This window comes from Camelus ferus, chromosome 4, assembly GCF_009834535.1.
Source record: "Camelus ferus isolate YT-003-E chromosome 4, BCGSAC_Cfer_1.0, whole genome shotgun sequence".
Classification (NCBI taxonomy): domain Eukaryota; kingdom Metazoa; phylum Chordata; class Mammalia; order Artiodactyla; family Camelidae; genus Camelus; species Camelus ferus.
The window spans coordinates 43,255,790-43,278,953 of record NC_045699.1 but is presented as its reverse complement, the minus strand read 5'-3'; the positions used below and the strand labels follow the sequence as shown (position 1 = coordinate 43,278,953).

General features: G+C 48.4%; 3 protein-coding genes across 6 annotated transcripts in view; 2 read left to right on the top strand and 1 right to left on the bottom strand.

The window, feature by feature from the left end:
- Nucleotides 1-176: 176 nt before the first annotated feature.
- The window catches only part of RGP1 (RGP1 homolog, RAB6A GEF complex partner 1), a 25,706-nt gene continuing 2,718 nt past the window's right edge, over nt 177-23,164 (bottom strand). The window contains exons 1-9 of one of the 3 annotated variants that reach the window (XM_032477954.1): nt 15,644-15,793; nt 15,184-15,318; nt 14,668-14,804; nt 14,297-14,380; nt 14,047-14,196; nt 13,626-13,772; nt 13,286-13,413; nt 12,907-13,096; nt 177-12,392 (exon numbers count right to left, since the gene is read on the bottom strand). In XM_032477954.1, the coding sequence (XP_032333845.1) occupies nt 12,169-12,392; nt 12,907-13,096; nt 13,286-13,413; nt 13,626-13,772; nt 14,047-14,196; nt 14,297-14,380; nt 14,668-14,804; nt 15,184-15,299 (1,176 nt within the window). In that variant the 5' untranslated portion in view covers nt 15,300-15,318; nt 15,644-15,793 and the 3' untranslated portion in view covers nt 177-12,168. Of the gene's footprint in view, nt 12,393-12,906; nt 13,097-13,285; nt 13,414-13,625; nt 13,773-14,046; nt 14,197-14,296; nt 14,381-14,667; nt 14,805-15,183; nt 15,319-15,643; nt 15,794-23,164 lie in introns of those variants that run through there. The other 2 variants (XM_032477955.1, XM_006187893.3) reach the window with 2 other exon arrangements.
- On the top strand, nt 10,835-11,940 carry MSMP (microseminoprotein, prostate associated). The gene is made up of 4 exons (XM_032479124.1): nt 10,835-10,839; nt 10,969-11,087; nt 11,276-11,384; nt 11,760-11,940. The coding sequence occupies exons 1-4, from the start codon at nt 10,835-10,837 to the stop codon at nt 11,938-11,940; spliced, it is 414 nt and encodes a 137-aa protein (XP_032335015.1).
- GBA2 (glucosylceramidase beta 2) overlaps nt 15,861-23,164 on the top strand; it is an 11,248-nt gene continuing 3,944 nt past the window's right edge. The window contains exons 1-5 of one of the 2 annotated variants that reach the window (XM_006187891.3): nt 15,861-16,694; nt 19,764-19,855; nt 20,151-20,266; nt 22,328-22,546; nt 22,856-23,095. In XM_006187891.3, coding sequence (XP_006187953.1) covers nt 16,360-16,694; nt 19,764-19,855; nt 20,151-20,266; nt 22,328-22,546; nt 22,856-23,095 — 1,002 coding nt within the window. In that variant the 5' untranslated portion in view covers nt 15,861-16,359. The remainder of the gene's footprint in view (nt 16,695-19,763; nt 19,856-20,150; nt 20,267-22,327; nt 22,547-22,855; nt 23,096-23,164) is intronic. The other variant, XM_032477948.1, reaches the window with a different exon arrangement.

The window sequence follows — 23,164 nt, the reverse complement described above, 5'->3', positions numbered from 1 at the left end:
GCTGGCAGGCACGCGCGCGCGCACACACACACACACACACACACACACACACACACACACACACACACAAAGGGAGATGAGCAGAAATGTCTCCCTGGCCACACTCTTTATGGCACAGGGGAAGAATAGCTCCACCATCAGAGGAACAGGTTGTAAGAAAAGCCAGATGGATATGGTTTTTACTTGTAATCCAATTCACAAATATTTATTATGATCATTTTTTTAACTGTCAGGGACTGAAAAGGCTTTCTGTACAAGCACAGGAAAGGGAGAAAGCAAAGTAAAACCTGCTAACTGCCCTCCCTCCCTGCCCTGCCTTACACTTCTCCCCTCCCCAATCCCCTTAATTTGTTGCTCCTCAATCCCTAGTAAATGTTAAAACCACACCGAGGGCTTGGTTGGACCAAAAGAAAAGAAAAGCCCAGGATCCAAGTGTAGATGGGAGGGGTGATGAAGCCAATTTGTCATTTCTAGTTCCCAGGATCCTAAGAGTACTCTGATGTCCTTTCAGGCATTTAACTCTCTCACTCTGTGCACAGCCTTGTTGGGAGAGTAAAATCAAATGTTTGCTCTCACTCAACAGAAACCAAGGAGTTTTCCTAGGGGTTCCTTCCTCTAGATCCTTTCCTGATAGAGCCATAGATGGCCCTTAATTTAAGCTTGACCAGTCAAATAATCTCGTGGGACTTCAGTTCTTTCAAAGAGTGATCCAAAAGGCAAAGAAACGGCTTGCAGTGGTGCAGGCAAGACAGTTGAGCAGTTCTTTCTCTTATGAGTTCCAAGCCTGGTTCTTTAGGCTTCCCTTCTATCCTGGGAGGCTCTCCTCAGTGGAGAATTAAGTATTTTAAGTTCCCTCCTTCCTCCCCAGTCCCCCACCCTTTCTAAATCCCCCTCATCAAAGTTAATGTCTATTATCAGTTTGGTGTGGGTTTTTTTCCCCTAGTTTCTATACATCTCATTCTAGTTTTTAAAAAATACAAGTATGTGTCATATAAATTGGATTATATTATACTTATTGTAATACAACTTGCTTTTTATGAGCTGCGATCTTCTATTTCTTTTGTATCTTATCATCCCTGATTAAAACTGGATACACAAAAATCCTGTCAAAGTTGTAGTCCAGGGGTAGGGAGGACTCAGTTAATCTCACCATTCCGTAGCCCATTTATTACCCATAACAGAATGGGCTCAAATTCAGTTAGTAGAACAAGGATCCAAAAATGCTAACTATGCGTCAAGCTGTAAAGTTCTTACAGGCAATAGGGAGAAGGTTCTTCAGCAGGGAAATCTCATGCTGAAGACAATGTTTGATGAGGAATAACGTGGTAACAGTGTATATAACATAAACCAGAAGAAACAGAGATTGGACAGCAGGGAGAGTTCAGTGGCTAATAGAGAATAGTGGATCCAAAGAAATAAAATTATGGATTATACTGGTGGCCAGAAAAGTGGAAAGAAAACTTTTACCAAATTATAAGAAGGTAAACTAGTAGAGTGGAAGAAACAAATGATTGGAATTAGAGGAGCTAGATCTGAATTCCAACTCTGAAACTTATTAGCTGTACGATCTTTGGCAAGACACTTCCCTGCTCCATGTATCAGTTTTCCTGTCAATAAATGAAGAATCTGAAATATCAGGGTCCTTAAGGGTTTTTTGGTTTGGTTTGGGTTTCAGCAGAACCCCCACCCCCAGGAGGAAAAAAAAAAGCAAGATTGCTCAGTGCCCCAGATATCCTTCATTATATTTCTCAACTACCTCTGCATCATTCTTGAGGAATCAACAGAGGACTCGGGTACAACATTTGAGAACTCTCTAAAGACTCTACTACCAACTCTTAATATTCAATGACTTAATGGGGTAAACTTGGTAGAGGTGCCTAGGAAAATAGTAACACTATAAAAGCTACCACAGAATCATATAACAGAAAGGGTGAATTGACTTCCAAAAAATTTGCCTGTTTCTCCTTATAGGTCAAACACAATTTAATGTCCAAAAATCTCATCCAACCCTTGTGCAAATGATAATCTAACCTCTATATAAACAACACAGTCACAAATAATTCACTGTCTAACAGTTCAGCTCATTCCAACTTGAGGTCCTCTAACTATTCAAATATTCTTTCCTTAATAAGTCAAAATTTGTCCTCCACCACTGTCATCTGGAATAAAGGTCCCTATCCCACCTTCTGGAGCTAAATCAAGTAAATCTAACCCCTCTTCTACAGGACAGTCCTTCAACTGTTTGAAAAGAGCTATCAAGTCTACTTTACTCCCCACCCCACCCCTTATTCTCTCTTGCTCTGACCTGCCAGGAACGTTCCATGGAGGTGGCCTGCTCCAGTTTTGGATCAATTCAACATTTTTCATGCATCTGAGTACAAGCAGATCTGCACTTATTCATGGCTTTAAAGACTTAACCAAATCAGATGATCTTCCTTAAGAAAAATGACTAGCTTTATAATAAAATGTAAACAGAACCCAAATTCATTATCTGGTAACTAATATTTTCCTGGTGAAAATTAGCTGCTCCCAGTCAGAAGTAGATTGCTAAATCTTTTAACGGATAGCAAATTGTAAAAACATCTAGCCAGGGATCCAAAAAGATCCAAGATTCAAGGTCCAATGAAGCAAGTATAAGTAGTATAAATTAATGGAAGCACCCTGACTCCAGGCTTGTAATCTCATCAGCTCTCAGGGGGCTTCGTTTGCCATTCCTCATCTCACCATTCCATATTCCATCACCAGAGCTGCAAAATCAGGGTCTATGGCTTGGGCCTGGGTATCTTCCAGTCTGGATAATTTGGGGATGGGGAATAGGAAGTATGACTGAGTCCCAAAGGAGAAAGCGAGCTGGCACAACTCGTCTGTGATGCCAGTGGGAGTGCTGAGCCTTTATGGTTTCCTGTGCCCCGGTTGTCCTTAGTAACCTGAGGCCTCCCTATTTGTGTTGGCATCATAGGGCCAAGAGCGGAAGCAAAGCTGGAGCACCAGGAAGACTCGCAGGAAAAAATGTGGGTAATGCAGCAGTTATGCCACAGGAGGGTCAACCCTAGGGCATAAGAATTACCAGGTTGGGGAGGGGGGCTGCTATCTTATAAAAATCAGTTTCCAGATACTGCTTCTAGCATTTCTGATTCAGTAGGTGTAGGATGGGCTCAGAAACCTGCAATTTTAAGAAGCTACCTCCTACGAAGTAAGACAAAGATCACACTTTTGAAAACAAATCAGCAGTTGGGGAGAAAAAGTGTAACTACCTGTCAATTTCAGAAAGCTGATATTATAGCACAGTAGTTCTGAATGCAGGGGTTGGGGTGAGATTTCCCCTCCAGAGGACATGTGGCAATGTCTAGAGACATTCTGGGTTGTCACAACTGAGAGGGTACCTCTGACATCTAGTAGGTAGAGGCCAGGGATGCTGCTAAACATCCTACATTGCAAAGGACTGCCCCCTGCAACAAAGGATTATCCAGACCAGAACGTTGGTGCCATGGTTGAGAGGATATTCTGCCCCTCAACCCCATCACCCTCAATCCACAGAAATCCACACACTCTTGGGTCACAGTACAGAGTCTTAGATGAGGTCCCCTGGAAATAATTTGAGACCCTCAAAATGATTTTTTAATAGTGAATGTTATTAAATATATGAATAAAAGGAGATGAGAACAACAAACAACAAAGGGAGGTAGGTATGGACAACAATGGTGAGCCAAGAGAGGACTCAAAGAAGGATGAAGCACTGGGTAAAATCGTGGGAAATGAATGCTGCTTCCTTGGTGGATGCAGCCCACCCACATGCAGAGGACTAGTGAAGAGAAGATAAACCTATTAAAATAACATATACGCCCAAATAAGAAAAACAATAATGAAAGAAAATGGATAAGGGAACTGTGAAGAAGTATCTTTAGGATTTGCCAAGAATAGATCTGGAATGAAAAGAATACATTAGAGCTGCTTCTGCAAGAGTGCTAAACAGAGACTCTGGCAATGATAAGAAACTGAGAGGACTCAGAGGAGGTCAGGAATTACGTGAGAAAGGAAAAAAATAATCATTTATGAAATTCTAGCCCTAATCACCCCCTAAGAAAGATGGGTCCAGAAAAAGTTCCTTGGTTTTACTGAGCAGAGATAACGAAAGGATAGGGGAATTGGGGGAAGAGGAGCTACCCAAGAATCCTCCAAGGAGAAGGATGCTCAGAGGCGGTGGTCAAAGAGCATGGAGGAGTAAGGCTCAGAGAGGAGGGGGAAAGATGCTTCTGAGGAGGAAGGGAAAAGAGAAGGGAGGGGGAACGTTAGAGACTCTTAGGGAAAGAGATTAAATGAGGGATTTTTTTTAAGTTTTGCTTAGATATGGAGATGAGATATAACCTTCATCTTCTACCCCTTCTAAGAAACTTCCAACAAAGACTGGCATTACTCATAAGGGCTTTAGGGGCTGGGTTTGTGGGATTTTTTTTTTTTTCCCTAATTGTGACAACATGTAAGACTGGCCTCCAGACAGATCAAGAGCCCAGTTACACATGTTTTTACCATGGTTAAAGTGACCATAAGATTGCTGGAGCAGACAAAAGACAGCCAGGGGACAATGTACTGACTCCCAGAGTTTAGAGCTGCACCAACACAAGAGCCACTTACCTCATCTGGTTATTTACATTTAAATTAACTTAAGTTAACTAAAATTTAAAATTCCATTCCTCAGTCACACGAGCCACATTTCAAGTGCTCAATAGCCACATGTGTCTAGTGGCTACTGATTAAACGGGACAGGCAGGGAGCATTTCTATCATCACAGGAAGTTGTTTTGGACAGTGCTGGAGTAAAAAAAAAAAACTTAGGTAAATAGCTAACAAAAAACAAACGCTTTTCCAAATCTTTAAAGAGCTGCCACATTGAAAAACAAGTAGATTTCTCCCATATTGTTTCAAAGAGCAGAACTAAGGGGAAAAATGAGATGCTATAGCTAGGCAGATTTCAGCTGAACAACCCTCTAGTACCTAAAGCCAGATAACAGTAGAATGGGCAGCCTCCACTGCATGTGGCAGAAATCCCTTCCATCCAGGAGAGACAGTCAAGCAAAGACCCACTTGACCATCTTTCAGAGATCATGAAGAACTAGATGTCTTTTCAATATCTAGTTCTGAGTCTACAATTAAAAAAAAAAAAAAGAGCAATTTATAAATGAGCTAAAAGTGAATCATAAATAGAATTTTAAAAGTCTACCACCACAAAGAGACTGTAGAGCAGGCAGGAAAAATTAAAGTGTGTAAGTAGATACGGAATTCAGTAAAAATTAATGGTGGTTAGTTGAGGGTTAATTATTAGTGGTGGGGGCAACTGTGAGTGCAGCAATTTGTAAGCAGAAAAAAAATTTTTTAAGAAAAATTGGGTAAGAATGATTCCAATGGTGCAGAGACAAGGTAGGAAAACTTCAATATGGGCTATCAATGGAAACTTCACTATAGTTGAAATCAGCACTATAACCATAAAATCTTTCATATTCTTTGCCAGAGAAAATACTGTCTGGGTATAGTAACTGTATGTTCTTGGGACTCTGGCCCCTCCAACCCATCCTCCTGCCATTCACCAGTCTTACAAGTCATCTCTCTCAACTCCTGAAACTCAGCCTTCTTCATGAGGTTTCTTTAACTCGGCGGGAATGACTCTGTCCTCTCATCCTTCTCGTCTGGATACAGAAAGCCAGAGGATATTGTCTCTTAACCTTCCATCCTAGCTATGAATTTAACCATCTTCACCTTCCACCTCAAAATGTACCTGGCTTGATTATAATATATTGAATATATATTCATATATTGACTTATGGTTCGATTATCTGTGCACTTTCGTGTGTAGGTGTACATGAGAACATTCATACATACACACGTGAGACATCTATTGTTGGTAAGCATTTAGGAATCTGGCACCGGGATTATGAAATACACTACAGAGTGCCTAGCACAACACCAAGCTTAAGTGGTCACTCAATGGACTTGACAATAATGGCTATATCATGCTTCTGGATGCAAAATGTTGGAAGAAGAGACTGAAGTAGATGTGAAAACTTTGAAAACTTTTTTTATTGCAGGAAAAATAATGGAAACATAAGCATGTTTTGCTCTATCTAGAGGAAAAATGTTTAATCACAAGGTGAAAGCTGCAGCTTGGTGAGAGCAAGCATAACAGAGTTTACAAACAGTCCAGAATAAGAAAAAGGTAATAGAAGAAGAAGGAAGATAGAAGTGGGTTGTGCAGAATAAATAAAGCCTAACCTTTAAAAAATATGAGGTCTTACCAAACAGAAAGGAAGAAAAAGAGAAGATTTAAACGAGAGACTGTTAAAGAAGGAAAAGAGCCAGAAAGGGCTGAAGGGTTTTGTTTTGTTTTGTTTTTAAATCAGTGAAGAAGTAGTGGTATATGTTGGCAAAGTGAAGTGTAGAGTTGAGGGGAGGGAGAGAATTTATAGTAGAGGAAGTTGGTGTGAAGTTTTCCTCTAAAGATGCCCAGCTGAGCAAAGAAGGAATGAAGGCAAAGGCCACTGGGAGTAAGATAGGGCTGGGGCTGAAACAGCATATGAGAAAGCACAAGGGCCCAAAGTAGGAAATTATTTTCTTTTTAAAAAATTAACTGACCCAGATTTTCTTGTTTGGGGCAAAGGTAAATGCAAAGTTTAAGGATCTTTAAAATGAGTTGTAACAATCCTCATCCTTGCAATTGCCTTTGGCCCAAAATAATAAATTTAAAAGATGACAGAATTAGTGTCAGTTTCTGAGACAAGTACCAAATACCACTGTAGAATTAATTTTAGAAGAGAAATCAGACTAATAAATTGCTATGTTTATAGAAATACTGTCGTGAAAAACAGCTTTAGCTGTCTCTATCAGCCACAGAGTAAATATAGAAACTTTATAGTTACATACATGTCCACAGAAGATAATAAGTAACCTAACATAGTGGTAAAGTTTAAGTTACTTACTTGTCTTTGTATATTATAGCCCAATACCCGCATCCCCAAAAATGTTTTACTTGATTTAGGATACATAGGGCAAGTTAAAGGGCAGCAAAGAAAAGAAGTTAATTAAAAAAAAAAAAAAAAAAAAAGACCACAAGGTGATGATGAGGAAAAGTAGAACTGTAGAACCAAGGCATTAACAACACAGAATTCCCCTATATCAGCGAGGGGAAAACAGCGCAAAAGGAAGACAAAGGAAAACACTCAATTCATATGTAACGGGTCTTGATAGCCTCACTTTGGGTTTTAAATCAAATATTGAATCAGACTTTTCAACTTTTCTATTTTTTAAAATTCAACAAAATTATTCAAGTTGTTTGATAAATGTAGTCATACAATTTTAAGTGACTATAAAAACCAGATCAAAGCCTAATCCTTTGGCAAAGACCGAATGGCAGGCAGCATTGCGAGACCCAGGTATCCTTGCCTTTAAGCTCCTCACTACTCTTCCCGCTTAGAAACCACACCTGCGAGGCCAAATCCGAATTTATCGCTCGGCATTCAAAGCCTTTAGTGACCTAGCCACAACTGTACCCAAGGAGCCCTAAGGCCCCGCTGCTTTCTAACCTACCCCTCACTCTGCCAGCGCACTGGACTCTGGACAGACCTTATCTCTGGGGACTGGCCATTTTCCCCTTCCTACCTCGGTGTGAGCCTCCTTCCACCCAAGGCTCTGGCTCGCCCAGGCCTAGCCCTGGCGCGGGGCCACGGGCCGGCACTCCAGCCAACCGCGCTCTCGCTCCGTAGCCCTGCACTCCTTCCTCCCGTTTCTGGGCCTCTCAACCCGACTCTCGACTCTCGGCTTTGCCCCACCCCTCTCCCTTCGACCCGCGTTGCCCCGCGGCTCGCCCGGGTGCAGTCACAAGCTCTGCGGTCCGCGTCTATAAGGAGTTTCCCCCGGGGCGAAACCTGGACCCGACCCCTCAGGGGCCCCTTCTCTCAACTCTCTCGGGCGTTTCCACGACCCTTCCCGGGCTACCCGCGCCTGGCTGCCCCTCGGGGCTCTGGCCCCCAAATCTCCCCGCCGCTGCCGCCGGTCCCGCCTATCCGGCCCCGGCGGCGGGCGGGGGTAGGCGGTGACTCACCGGAGGGCCGGCGGCTGGGGGGTCGGAATGCTCTCACTTCCTCCCCGTCCTCACTGTGCGCACCTGCCTGGCGCGCTTGGAGCGCCGCCCAGCTGGGCCTCCGGCGGATGTTTTTCTGTCCCCGCGGGGGCAGCGCGTGCCAGCCGCCCCCTCCCACCCCGCGCGCCAACCGCCGCGCCCCCCACAACTGGCATCCCCAACGGCGGTGCCCTAGGCATCACGGAGTAGGACCCTGACCATTGACACCCTCAACCACCCCATGCACACACGTACACACACAGCAGCCACAACAGTGGCCTCCGGGCCCAGTAAGTTACACAGATGCACACAGGAGTGTGTACGCCGGCAGGCTTGCAAGAAGCGAGCACAACCAACAGCTCCCTGCCGCCCACCCCCACCAACTTCTGGGAGAGGGCTCCAGGGTCCACCCTATCCTTCCTTTCCAGAAGCCCCCTACTCCTACCCCTGTGTGCCCACCTCATCTTCATTACAGGCGGCTCTCACCTCTCTGGTCCTGTGACCTTACGCACACCAATCCCCACCGGGCCCCTCTGCCTACAGCATCACCACCACCACCTTCAAGCTCTCTAGCTCCCTACTCGTGTCTCCCTACTCCCTACTCCAGGTTGCAGGAGTAGAAAGTAGTCTATGGTCCAGACATCAGGGTGTCAGCTGGTGCTTCCATAAAAGCAGCAGCAGAGCTAGTGACCACTGACAAGACTTTTGGGTCCGTATGCTGGTCAGATGTTCTAATTCACCTGCTCCAGCCAAGAAAGCAGTCCAAGGCCATGCCCCCGCCCACACCAACCTACATCAGGGCACCCTGCTCCCTCCATGAGTTTTCTTTTTCCTCTTGGTGCTCCTCTGAAATGGAAAGGGTATCAGACCTGACTAGATTGGAGGTGCAATAGAGTTTGCATCTCCAGCCACTTGAACTGTCTTCTTGGAAGAGGACAGATGGAGAGTTTGAGGTGGACTGATGAAGCTCTTTAGGAATGGTGAGGAAATGAGAGAAAGAGTAGCCCTCTAAAAAAGTCAGCCAGAAGTAGTTGTAGCTGATCCACGGGGTGACCAGGAGTGGTAATCTTGGAGTAAATGGAACTGGAGACTTAGAAGTAAAAATAGAATAAATGCGAAAGTGGCCCTGTGAGTAGGAGCAGAACAGCTGCAACAGGGGTCTTTAGAATGTGGAAAAGTGGGAGAAATCCAGTTTGCCAAGGGCAATTAGTACCAAAGAGATGGCCAGCATCAGACTGGTCAGGAGACCTTGAGAGTTCACGAGTGGAGATGGGAAGAAATGGATCAGAATCCTAATGAGAAAAAGCAGAAGTCCTAAGGTTAGCTGGAGGATGATAAAATGATACCTCTTCCCAGGGTAGAAGTGAGGGTGCTGACCTAGGGAAAGTCAGCAACAATTCTCAAAGCAGACATATAGAATTTCAAGGATACAAGGACCAAAACCAAAATGTTCCTGGAGGTAGTTTTTGACGGAGGTGGTAGGGATGACATGGAGCATAAGTATGAAGGGGGCAGAAGTCTGTGCCAGGAGATAGCAGCCCCAACAGAAGCCCTCAGCTGTGCACACAGAGCTGCTCAGCATCATTCAAAGAAAGGAACATCTACTCATTTTGTCTCTGAGCTTCAGCACCAACCACACTAGTCATTCTTTTCTGAGGGCTGTGTGCCAGGGACTGTGCTAGGAACATCACATTCATTATCTCATTTAATCCTCTTGACAACCATATGAGTTAGTGTTACTATTCCAATTTATAGATAAGGAAACAGGTTCAGAGGTAAGCTAACTTGCCCAAGGTCACACAGCTTTTAAGTGGAGTCAGGATCTGAATCCAAGTAATCTTGACTCTACAACCTATACTCTTAATCACCCATCTGGGGTTTCTCCAGAACCTGTAGGAAGCCCCAAAGAGGATCTCAAAGGATATGTTCCTAAATTCTCATTCTCTAGGGCATTTAGAGATGTTCTTCTTTGAAAGAATCATCCCCAGATATGGGGTGATCTTATATCTGCTGTATGTTTGTGGTGATGAACAATGGATAATCTATTTCTAAGATGTCTGTAAAAAAGAGACCCCTGCCCCACTCCCTCCAATCTCTGAGGGGCAGTCATGTCTCTAGGATACTTCAAGCAGACCCTGTGCTAGGGTCTAAGAGAAACATTCTCCACTCCAGGTGCCTGTTCGCTCTCCTGGAGCCTCTGGCTGTCGCACCCTACTGCATCTCCTTGGTTTGGCTGGGGCACAGTATTAGCCATCCCCAGGAAATGCCTCCCTCCGGTCCAGGCAGGGATCCCAGCGTACACACCCCTGGAGAGTGTGTGTGTGTGTGTCTGTGTGTGTGTGTGTCTGTGTGTGACAGAGAGAGGGGCAGGGAGAGGGAAGGAGGGAGGGAGTGGGGGAGAGAGAGAGAGAGACAGGGCAGGGGGAGATGGTGGAATGCTTCCTTCTCTCCAGGTCAGGGAAGAGCTCTGGGGACCACCTGGGGGCCCTCACCCCTCCTACCTCCTTGCTGGGGAAGTGCCCAGTCCAGTGCCCCTTCCATGACCACCCCCCCTCCCTAGCTGTGTGGGGGCATGAATCAGCTCTCACAGCTTGTTAAAGCTAGACCTCTTGTTTTCATGCCCTCACCTCAGGAAACAGAGTTACAGCTTTTCCAGCTCCACTCAGCAGGGGGCCAGGGTCCTCACTTTATAAACATCCCCAAGACTGCAAGAGCAGAGGGCACGGAGATGGTGTGAGACAGGAGCCCAGTAGAGAAAGACAGAAGCTAAGATTCAAGGTGAGAAACAAAGAAAAGCCAAGGAGACAAGACCAGAGGAGCCTGAAAAGAAGCCAAGAAGGGTCTGAAAGGCTGCACCCTAAGGATGCTCTGGGCTGGACAGACTAAGGGGATACTGGGCGGCTGGGGGATCATCTGCTTGGTGATGTCTCTGCTCCTCCAGCACCCAGGAGTCCACAGCAAGTGCTACTTCCAAGCTCAAGGTAAAGCTGGGTGAGGCATTAGGGAAGGACAAGGAGCAGAGGGCACTGGGAGGAGGGAGGCTCAAAGACAATCCTATGTCAGAAAACCCAGCCCCCTCCAGCTGGGAAGCAGGAGAGACTAAATGTGGGAGCAGTGTGCACTTATTCCCTCCTACTCCGACACACTAACATTTTCTCTTCTTCCCTAGCCCCCTGCCACTATGAAGGTAAATATTTCACCCTGGGTGAATCTTGGCTCCGCAAGGACTGTTTCCATTGCACCTGTCTGCATCCCGTCGGTGTGGGCTGCTGTGACACGTGAGTGACCAAAGATGGCCAGAGAGGATGGCTCTGACAGAGTAGCTGAGAGCTGGCCAGCAAGTAACTAGATTGCTGTGATGTGAGAGTGAACAGAATAGCAGTATGAGGCTGGCCGAACCAGAAGGTACCAATAAGAATGTGAGAGAGAAGGCTTCAGGCTACAAAGTGAAGGAAGAAGGGGTGGATCTAGAGGGAAAATATTCCTGCTATGAAACGAAAAAAATCCATCTATGGTAGGCAAGTGCTCAGCTAGGGGGAAAAGGGGGCACTAGGGGAAGATGTGGGAGGAATGCCAGTAGAGGGGGGATGTGGCGCAGGGATAAAGGTGGACCTTCACTGTTCTGACTTATTCCTCATCCTTTGGTTCCCCAGGTCCCAGCATCCTATCGACTTCCCGGCTGGGTGTGAGGTACGTCAGGAGGCAGGAACCTGTCAGTTCTCCCTGGTACAGAAATCTGACCCCCGGCTGCCCTGCAAAGGGGGAGGGCCCGACCCAGAGTGGGGCTCAGCTAACACCCCTGTTCCTGCGGCTCCTGCTCCCCACTCCAGCTAAACTCAACTGATCCCCCTTCTGCTGACTGCCCACTACTGCTGCCACTTCCAGGGAAACCACTAGCAGCTGCCAATTTATTCTGAATAAATAAGTTAATGCTACAGCTGAAAGCCTGCCTCTCATTGTCTATGACATTGAACCCCAGGTGGAAAAAAAAATGGGCCCTACTGGAGTCCAGGTGCTGAGTTCTCAGTATCCTGAAGAAAGCAGTGCCACGGTGGGCCAGTTTCAGATGGTTATGGTGCTGGTGCTGGGCCCTGGGGCTGCATATGAGGCCAGGGTAGGGCTTGTAGGCAGCACCTTGATGGGGAGGTCCCAGCTGAAGGTGTCTACAGGCACTTGCTCAGGCCCTGTCCAAGTGACAGGCTCAGGCTGTTCCATGGGAGGTAGGAGCACCAAACCTGGTTCTCGGGATGTTACAAATTCAAAATGCAAACGCCACTTCAGGGATACTGTGGAAAAAAGGATAAAGGCAGAGTTAGAAGCATTAGAATCCAGGAGTAAAAGCTAATGTGGTTAGTAAATGAAAAAACAAACAAACAAACAAAAACTTGTATTCAGAAAGAGGGGGAGAGGTCATGGGGCGGAGCTAGGAACAACGGTTTCTCTGAAGAAATTTAGTGTGCTAATGGGAAATGTGACGATAAGATAGCAGCAGCAAACGCCTAATAACCCAAGTGTGGGACAGTCAGTACTTGGTAGCTTGAAGTAAACAAGCTCGGGAATCAGAGATCAGTGCATCACAGTGTCCCAGTGGAGGGGGTAGGGAAGATCTGCAAAGCTGTTAAAGAGTGTGGGTGTCAGCGCACCTAGGAAACAGGCTGAAGGTCTGAGAGAATGTTAAGGGTCGTGGGCCTAGTGTGGGTATGTCTAGAGTGTGTTAGGAATCAGTCCATTATTATACTCTATCTAAACACAGCATTTCACTCCCCTCAACCCCACCCCAAGTAATGGTCAGGGGCTCACCAACGGCTGTGCAGAAGCCTGGGGTGGAGCTGAGAGGGATGGGGAGGGAGAAGCTGGTTCTGGTTGTATGGAGGCAGGACTCCTGGTGCCGGGCATGAGTGACATGAGACACAGAGGGGGCACCCCCTGCCCCGCGGCGCCGCTGGTACTCAGGCTGTACCTGCTCCTCGGTCTGTAAGCTTACTGAAAACTGGGAGAGAAATATGTGTTAGCAGGCACTGGGAAGTGCTGACTCCAGGTGAGAGGGCACCCCAACATCAAAGCTGGCTTACCAGAGGGACTCCAAGGGACCCCACTACCCACTTCTACATCCCAGCCCTCTTTATGCAGGCCCTCTCCTTCCAGGCCTCATTCCTCAAAAGCCACTCTCCCTTCTTACCTGCAAACAAGCTACAGTTCCTTCCCCTAAGTTTAAGGTCCCCACCACGTCCTCGCCGAGTCTGTATACAGATTTGAAGATGCCAAATGTCCCAACTTTTCCTCGGCCATCACTGATATTATACAGATCTGGGGAGAATGGGACACTGTTAGCCTGGAGTCCACGCTGGGGAATGTCTTAGGCTAGAAGCCATAGGCCAAAAGGTGGGGCTTTTCTTTTCAATCTGGGGTGAGATATCGGTAGATCCTCAGAAATACGTATCAGTTAGGAGAATCTGTCTCCAAGACAGGAATACTGTGAGGGAAAGGATGGGGAGGGGCAATTCTGAAAAGATTCTCACGGAGGCTGCGACACGATGTGGCAGCCATGAGGCGCTCCCCAGCGAGCTCAGCAAGCCATGAATCCTTCTTCCCACCTTCATCCTCCTCCAAGAATGGACTGGATGGGGCTACAGCCTCATCCTGGGGAAACCGGACATCTTGAAGGCCTAGAAAGAGAATGAGTGGAGAGGTAGTGAGAGGGAACAGCAAAAAGAGTAGAGATTAGGGTTTTAGACTCCCTCCTAAGAGGGCTGAAATGGTAAGGGAAGCCATGGCCGAGGTACACATCTCATCTATTCTCCAGAACCCTCTCTCCCCAACTCCCTCACACCTTCACTAAGACCAGGAAGCTTCCCTCCAGCCCTTCACTAGCCCTCTAAAGGTCATTTCTGCTTGGGGGAGGCTCTTCCCCTGCACTTCGTTCCCAGAACCCTTACTTACCAGTCAGCACAAGAACCCTCAGAGGGACCCTGAGTAAAGTGATGGGTGAGTTGACACGCTGGCAGCCAATGGTCAGTTTGTAGACATACTTGACTGACTGACCCCGAAAGGAGGGTGGTCCTTCTATAGGCAGCACTTCACTGTAGGAGTCTGGTTGGGAAGTAGTAGTCAGGGCAGCCAGAAGCAGCCAGAGAAGTCCTCCCTCCAGGAGCCTTAGAAGGCAATCCAGGGGTCAGGAGCAGTCACTCACATGATTTGGACTCTCCAGGGTCTAGCCTCAGGTCACAGAACAGGATTTTTGGTGGAGTGGAAAGGATACACTGACCCCTCTCACCTAAAAAAGATAAGAAAGACTGCAATTTAATGATCCCATTGTCTAGTACTGGAGTAGGCTGGCACAGCTAGTGGGGGCAGTAAGCACTGCCAACAAAGGGCAACCCAAACTAAGCTACTCATCTTTTTTTATTGTGAGATAGGAACAGTTTTATGCCCCTAAAGCAACAATTACACTCCCCCACATCCCCAATGGGACAGAGACCATAACGACCCTCCAGAACAATTTGACAACTTCACCCTTGGCTAGCAATGATTCCAAACCCCTCCAAATGTCCCATTTCTAACCTCGGTGTGGTAGGAAGACAGTCTGGCTCTCAGGCTGGACATCTGGCTGACTGGAGTCTGGGGGAGGCAGTGCTACTCGACTCTCACTGGCATGGAACTGGCAGTGGATTTGGGCACTGGCCCAGGCCAGAGCCTCGCTATGAGAGGAGGAAAAGCGGACATCAGAGGAGAGTTCCTGACTTCACAAATGCTCTCCCACACACTCTACCACACTGTCTGAGAAGACCAACACAGTGAGGTGGCGGTCTTCGGGATCAGAGAATCCAGAACCCCAAAGACAAACCATTAAACAAAGATACGTACCTTGAGGGTAAAAGGCAGAATGGGGGAGGAGAGAGGAAAGGAGAGTGGGGGGCTATGTCACCCACATCTGTTAAATAGCCCTTTCCTACAATGAGAGCACAATGAGCAAGAAAGTGGTGATGTAGCCACAGGACAATCTGAGCTCTGGCTCAGCACTATAGACACCAGGCTTCCTCCCAGAAGGACCACCTTTTTCTGTACCAGCATTCCCACCTTGATGCAGAAGTGGCAGTGGGAGGCAGGGGGTTGGTGACAGTCACCACACACTCCAGCGCCTCCCCCGCCAGAAACACAGGACCTCTGCTCAGCTCCGCTACCACTTCAATCATGGCAGCTCCGGAATCGGATCTAGAAGGAAACAGGTGTCAGAGGTCAGTACCACGGCAGGGAGGGGTGTCTCAGGCGAGCCTAGGGGTGAGGACCGAGGAAATGGGCGGTCAGAACCCCGGTGTCAAAGGGAAGCGTCCAGATTTGGGGCGCGGGAAGGCGGAAGGGAGGTACGGTGACAGCTGACTCGGTACTGCCTAGGTGGAGGGCGTAGCTCCGGGGCCCAGCCCCCCGCCCCTCCACGCGCCGGGTCATTCCCCCTAAACCCTCCGGAACCCCCCGGTCGCCTCCGCCCCTCTTCCCTCAAGGTTCCACGTCCCAGTCCAGGGTCACAGCCGCCCGTCACCTCGCTCCCCAGCCCGGACACCTCGCACGGTCGAAATCTGGGGGCTCGGTGCACCGAGGCCCTCCACCGCCCGCCCCTCCGGGCCCGGGCTAAGTGCGTGGCTGCGGCCGCGGCAGAGGCGGGACTTCCCTCGGCCCCCCTTCTTCGAGCCCCTTCCGACCGGAAGCGCCCGGCCGGCTGGGCCGGAAGGGGCTCGAGTGGTGCCGCCGCCCTGGGTCACCTTCCCACGGGCCGGCACCCGGGTGCGGGGCCTGCCCCGGACACCGGCCGGCGGGACCCTGGGGGGCCTGGCGCCGCGGCCGGGGGACGGGGCCGAGGCTGCCGCCAACTGCCAGGCTGGTCCTGGGGGCGGTGCCTGGCGGGCTGGTCCCGGGGAACTCCTCCCCTCTCTGCGGGCCCAGTCGCCCTTTGCCCGGGCCAGCTAATCACCACGGCCCAATGACGACGAGGCCCGATCCTTCCCGCCCAGAACCCAGAGAGAACACCGAGGGGGAGCTCCTGGCAGCTTCATTGCTGTCGCCGCCGCCGCAGCAGCAACAGCTTCCCGGATCCACGGAGACACCAGCTCACCTCCCCTTTCCCAAGAGGCCGGCCCTCCGAGACGGCACCTAACAACAGTCGGCGCCTGCATCTGGGCTTGGCTGACCAGATACTTTGCACCAGAAAGCTCGGGACCCGAAACTATCGAGGTCGTGGGGACCCAAGATCCACGGAGCATGGGAACCGGAGTTCCAGCCTCGGAGCAGACCAGCTGTGCCAAAGGGGATCCACAGGTTTATTGCCCTGAAGACACTGGAGGCACTGAGGCTGTGCAGGCTACAGACTGCGAGAGCCCTGAAGACAATCAATCCCAAAATGAGCCGGGCTACAGCAGTCGGGAGGACACTGGGCAGCTTATGGCTTCCTATGAGGGTAAAGCTAAGGGCTACCAGGTGCCTCCTTTTGGCTGGCGCATCTGCCTGGCTCATGAGTTTACAGAGAAGAGGAAACCCTTTAATGCCAACGACGTCTCCCTAAGCAATCTGATAAAGCATTTGGGCATGGGCTTGAGGTGAGTAGATCCTATTGCCTAGAGTACCTTAGGCCTCACTTTGTTCCAGCAGAGGCAGAAAAGGGTGAGAAAGTAAGTGGGTGCTTTGTCCTAGTCAGGTGGCCCCTATCCCCAATGTATTCTAAGCCCATGGTTTTGGAAGATGAGATCAGGTCACACCTCTTTGCAACTCTCTTCTTTCCAGTAATTTGTCTTTTTAGCAAGAAAGAGCAGGAGCATTTGGGCTTGTAGTCAGCCATTCCCATTTAGGCTCCCTCTCACATACTCTCTATTTTCCAAAGACTGCCCTTTGGGATTCACTATACTTTGTGGCAAGGTAGGAAAAGATAGTCTGGCATCTGTGGTACTGACACAATGTTGTTTTATTTGGGGATGAGAGGAGAGATTAGCCTAGATTCCCCTGAGCAGCTGGAGTATTCACTGAACCTCATTAGGGACAGCACTTTACAGTCCCAACACCCATCAGCTTCTTTCCTCAAGCTATGGCTCCGAGTGGGTGGAGAGCCTGCCTGCTCTCAACCCTAAGGAGAGGGCAGTAAGAGGTGCTGTTCCCTCTGGAATAGGTGGCCTCTGATATAAAAAGCAAAGACAACCTTTGACCAGAGAGGCACTTCCTTAGGTGTCCCCAGAGTTTAGTAATAATCTTTCAGAGCATTTCCTGGTCCCTGCTCCACCCCAACTCCCCTCCCACACACAAGCGTTGCAGACACTCCAAGAGCTTATCCTGGCCCGTGGAACTCTTCTGGATCCCTCCAAATCCCCACTGAGTTCAAAACCTAGTGATGGAGCCAAGACTTATTAACAGGAACAGGTGGATGTGAAGACAGAAAGCATCACCCTGAGGTCATTCTGAGTCAGTCTACACGGTAAACACAGAGCAGGGGAGGGAGGCTTAAAGTTTGGGAAACCCAGCTCTGACAACCTCTTAAGTAGGGGATCCTTCTCTTCCCCAGTCAGTGCTGTGGGGCTGGGGTGGGGAGCCCATATACCTAACCCAAGCCCTAGGCAGTGGGAAGGGCCTGGTGCTGCCTAGGTATCTGGCTCCTTTGCCAGTTCCTCTGGGTGACCTGTACCAGAGAACAATAATCCCTCCAGGCTGCTTCTGAAACTGACCCAACCCAGTTCTGGCCCCAAAAGGCTTTGGGTCAAAATAGGATCTAGGGCTAGAGTACTGAGAGAAGCACATTGGGGTGCATGTGGTGGGGACACCGAGGTCAAAAACCCATGGGCATCCTAGCCCCCAGGTCCCTAAGTACGAGCTGAATCACAGAGGCCTGAAGCTCTGCTCAGCCCCCTACACTTGGCTTCCCATACGAGGATGGGGTGGGGATCGCTGACATGGATTTTAGAATGAGATGAGGTCCTGCACTGAGGAGAAGGCTGGGGTGAGACAAGGAAGAATTCTGAGTAGGGCTGAAATTATGGACAAGGCCAAATAGTGAGGAGTGGCCAGCTGCTAAATGAAGAGAGTGAGAGAAAGGCCGTAAGAGGGAGCTGAACTGGGGGTACTCTGATCAGGAACAACAGCAAGACTGTTGAGTCTGTTGGCCTCAGAGTGGTAAGAACTTAATTTTGGTTGCTCTCCCTTACAGCCAGAATCTATTCATTCAATAAATATGTATTGAGTGCTTGTTTTGTGCCAGATATTCCTTCATTCTACCTATCTTCATATCTTGCATTTCTCCCTCGTAGCCCTGATCCCCGCTGTACCCTCTCTCCCTTCACCAGTCCTTTCTGGCCTCTAGTTCCAAAGTCTAGTTTCCTCTAAGCTGGCAGAGAAGATCTGCCTTCCCACCATCTCATTCTTTGTTTTCCCTCCCTCTCCCCAACCCTTAGAATGTACCCTTCATATTCTTTAATCATATTTCTCCTCCCCTTGCTTCTCTCCTTGTTCATCTCTATGCCCCTTTGTTTGTACGTGCGTTCTTTGTAAATTCAGCAAATATTTATTGATTGTAGACCATGCACTCTGCCCTACGCTTGAAGCTGTGGGTAATAATCAACTAGTCTTTGTCATTGTCCTTTTTCCCAAGGAATTTATAAGTATGTCACACCCACATGGAGAACACTAAAATAACAAGACACTATCTGATTGGGAGTTGAGATAGTGTATGTTCAAGTAATGATCAGATGTGACACAGATATGCTACTTTATGGCTTTCCTATCAATTGTGTCATTTGCTCTTTCAACCATTCCTTGAGGTAGGAAGGGCAAGAGGCACCCCCATTTTGTAGGCGAGGAAACTGAGGCTCAGAGGGGCCCTTACCCAATTACATAGTTACAAGTGGTGTGCTTGAACAATGGGGATAAACAGTGGGGTAGAGGGGAAAGCGGAATTGGGATAGTCTGGCAGGGCAGGGGTTGCTTCATGAGAATGCACCCTGAATGGAAATTTGTAGGAATTAGGATTAGAAAATAGGCTGATACAGATGTCAGAGCCTTGAATCCCAAACACTCATTTGCCTATCGGATAGAGAGCTTTGATAAGACCAGGAAAATGTTGGGTTAGAAGGCTTTCCTGGGATATTATGAGAGAGTAAAATCAGAAAGCTTATAGTTTGAATGCTGAACTTAAAAAAGATTTGAAAGGAAATGAACCAAAATGTAAACCTTGGGGGGATTTTTTTCACCTTCTACCTAGTGTATTCTCCAAATTTTCATCTTACATAATCAGGAAGAAAAGTAATTGTTTTTAAAGGAAGAAAGTTATCCCAGCAGCCTAAGCTTCTTTGTCGGGTGGGATGACTGTAGGTCAGAAAACCGTAACTGGCTCTTTCAGCAAGTCAGACAAAAAGCTCGTGGGGTAAACCAAAGCAGTGGTAGTGGAGTTAGAGGTGAGGAAAGATCTGAAAGCTTCTAACAAGGAGAGTAGACAGGGGAAACAAAGACAGTCCTACACTGTGAGCCGGGGTGACTGGGAAGATGAGAGGACCTTGAACTGTAAAGAAGTCAAGAGGATGAGAGGCTTTAAGTGAGGGTGACAGGTCCTCGGGACATTTAATGGGAAGTCACAGCTGGGCGTCAGGAGAGAAGCAGGTGACTTCAGCGCACTGCCCCTTGCCTCCCAGGTACTTGCAGTGGTGGTACCGGAAGACCCAGGTGGAGAAGAAGACACCTTTCATCGACCTCATCAATTGTGTGCCCCTGAGACAGATCTATGGTGAGCCCCACTCCAGCTCTGCCCTGTTCGGAGAGGGCTCAGTGTCTAGGCCTACTGTGGGGCTAGGCAAAGAGGCTTTCAGCTTATGCTAATTGCACTGACCCATCCCCTAGGGTTTTCCCAGCTTTATTGAGGTATAACTGACATATGACAATTGTGTAAGTTTAAGGTATACAACGCATTGATTTGATATCCCCCATGGTGTTTAGAGGAAAGCCTCTTTATAGCCTAGAAAGTGAGAAATGTCTCATTTTCCTCTCCTATGCCCCACTAACCATCCTGATTCTTTCTCTAGGTTGTCCCTTGGGTGGCATTGGGGGAGGCACTATCACTCGAGGATGGAGAGGCCAGTTCTGTCGTTGGCAGCTTAATCCTGGGATGTACCAGCACCAGACAGTCATCGCTGATCAAGTAAGAGCCAGGAGGTGGAGAAGAGGCCCAGGACAGTACTTACTAGGCCGGAAGGGTCTCTTGGCTATTGTAGGATTTGGCAATTAGATACATACAGGATGCCCTGTGCTAGGATATGCTATAGCAATGAGACACTCAGAGCACACATTCCTTGAAAGAGTAAAGGTACCCTGTGCCTTCCATTTCCCTAGTAAATGCCTCCTACCTACTTCCCTGCCCTAGTTCTATTAGTTGAGCTGGTACCCAGCCACAGAGAGTCAGAGAATTCCAGAATCACTTAACCTGGTTGAAAGAACATGTGATAGGATTAGAAGAGAAAAACAAACCAGAAGTCTACAGATGCACTCACTGGAAACTAGGATGCACAGAGCACCCATGGCTCGCCCTGACTTGCCAGCCTCCAGCCAGAGGCCAGCTTCTCCGCTGGTGATCACTCCTCTGGAGGTCTCACTGGCAGGGGGCCTAGGAAACCCCTCTCCCAGGCGTAGATCTCTAGCCTTCTTCCCTTTTTTGAAGCTTCATTTCTTTTCCTTCTGTTCCTTCATCACTCCTAGGCCTTCCATTGCCAGAGGGATGTGATCTGACTTTTATCATCTCTCTCTAGTGCCCTGCCATGTTGAATTGTCCACCAGGTTCCCATTTGCTGTCTGAGGGAGGCCTCCAGCTTTCAGCTCATCTTCAAAGGAGAAATGACTAGCCAACCTTGAGTCCTATTAATGACAATGCCCTTCCTGGCTGAGGTTTACCAGCCCTGCCCAATGCCCCAAGCGTCCTCTCTGGCTCATCCCTTAGGTATCCTGAGGGGAATGCCCTCCAGACTTGTAACTCTGTAAAGTTAAAGTAATTATTGCACGCTTAACATGTGCTAGGCTTTTTGTATAATATTCAGTATTTAAAGACCATCCTGTGAGGGAAATACCATTATTATGCCCATTTTATACATGAAGAAACTAAGCTCCAAAGAGATTTAGTAACATGCCAAAGGTCACATGGTTGGTAAATGGAAGCACTGGGATTCAGAACCAGTTTTCTCTGTTAAGAGCCCATGGTCTTAACCATTATTTACTATTTCAACAAAATAAAAAATTATCTTATGTGTATATTAAAAATATCAGGCATACTTTGAACCAAGGGAAGAATTTAACCTTTCACAGCCCCTTCCCTCCAGAAGCTTACATTTTTATTAGAGGAATAGGACTTTGAGCAAATGGAGGCCACATCACTGCCAAAATGAGAGGGACGGAGAGCACGCTGAGAAAAAAAGGGACCCTGCTGCAGATTTTGTGCATTCTCTCCCTAAACATGCCAGCTCTGCCTGACTGCTGTGGAATCATAGGGGAAGGGGGACCTCAGTGAACTAGAGAGGGTCCCTGCCTTCAAAGAACCCACAGAGCAGCCAGTGAGTCAGACTGTAAACACATTGTAACATGCCAGACTAGAGGGGTAGGGGGACACACAAGAGAATGACTCACTGCTTGAGGAGAGGAGATGGCATTTGACCTAGATCTTGAAGGATGAAGGGTTTTACCAATGGAGAACGAGCATGAGCAAAAGCATGGAGGAGGAGATGTAGTGTGCTCAAGGGACAGTGAGTGTTTGATATGACCAGAATATAGGAGTTTGAACAGGTAATGAGTCTGATGGGCAGGGAGAGGCAAATCTAGAAGGGCCTTGAAAACCAGGTGAGTTTAGACTTTAGCCTGAGGACCATGGAGAGTCACTGAAACATTACAGACACAGACTAACGTATCTTGACTTCTCTGTAAGAAAGATCACTCTGAAAGCCAGAAGAAAAGGAGCAGAGCATAAAAGGAGAGATGGTGAAGGCTTGGGTTAGTAGTGAGAAGTGAGAGGAAGCTGGGAGATAGAGGAGGAGGCCCAACTTGGTGGTGACTCACTGAGCTTTAAGGAAAGGCCTGGAGGGGTGGGGGTGACTGTGGTTGTGGTGCACTGGTCGCCACTGCAGGCTCTGGCAGGGAAGAAGCTACCCCAAGGAGAGGGAGACTTGTTTGAGGTACTTGTGGGTTACCCAGTTCCAGCCCATGCACCTTCTTGGTTTAGTTCACAGTGTGTTTGCGTCGGAAAGGGCACACTGTGTACCAACAAGTCCTGTCCATGGAGCGCCCAAGTGTCCTGCGCAGCTGGAACTGGGGTCTGTGTGGATACTTTGCATTCTACCACGCCCTCTATCCCCGAGCCTGGACTGTCTATCAGCTTCCTGGCCAGAATGTCACCCTCACCTGCCGCCAGATCACACCCATCTTGCCCCATGACTACCAGGTGAGGCTTCCCTGTGTTTCGTCCATTGATCTCCCTTCCCCAGGATCTGTCTCTCTTGCAAGTTCCATGACCTGTGAAAGAGGTGGGGTGGAACATGAACATCATGCTGGTTTTCCAGGCCCACTGCCCAACTGGTCTTCTGTCTCCTGGTAGACAGCCTGCATAGGAATATGGGGAGATGCAAATGGAAGGCAGAAGAGTATACTGGGGAGTATTTGAGTCAGGTCCTTGGTGCCAAGGACTGATCCTGGTGAGTGGGGACCAGAAGAGATACACTGGGACCTTCTGAGTCTGATCATCTGCTCCCAGGACAGCAGCCTGCCTGTAGCAATCTTCGTGTGGGACGTGGAAAATGAAGGGGATGAAGCCGTGGATGTGTCCATCATGTTCTCCATGAGGAATGGACTGGGGGGTGAAGATGATGCTCCTGGGGGTTTGTGGAATGAGCCCTTCTGTCTGGAGCGTGATGGGGCGACTGTACAGGGGCTGCTGCTGCATCATCCAACCCTTCCAAATCCCTACACAATGGCTGTGGCTGCACGACTCATGGTATGGAGGAGCCTGCCCTACACCTTAGCCCCTGAGCCACCACTCTCAGCCTGGCCCCTGAACTGCCCC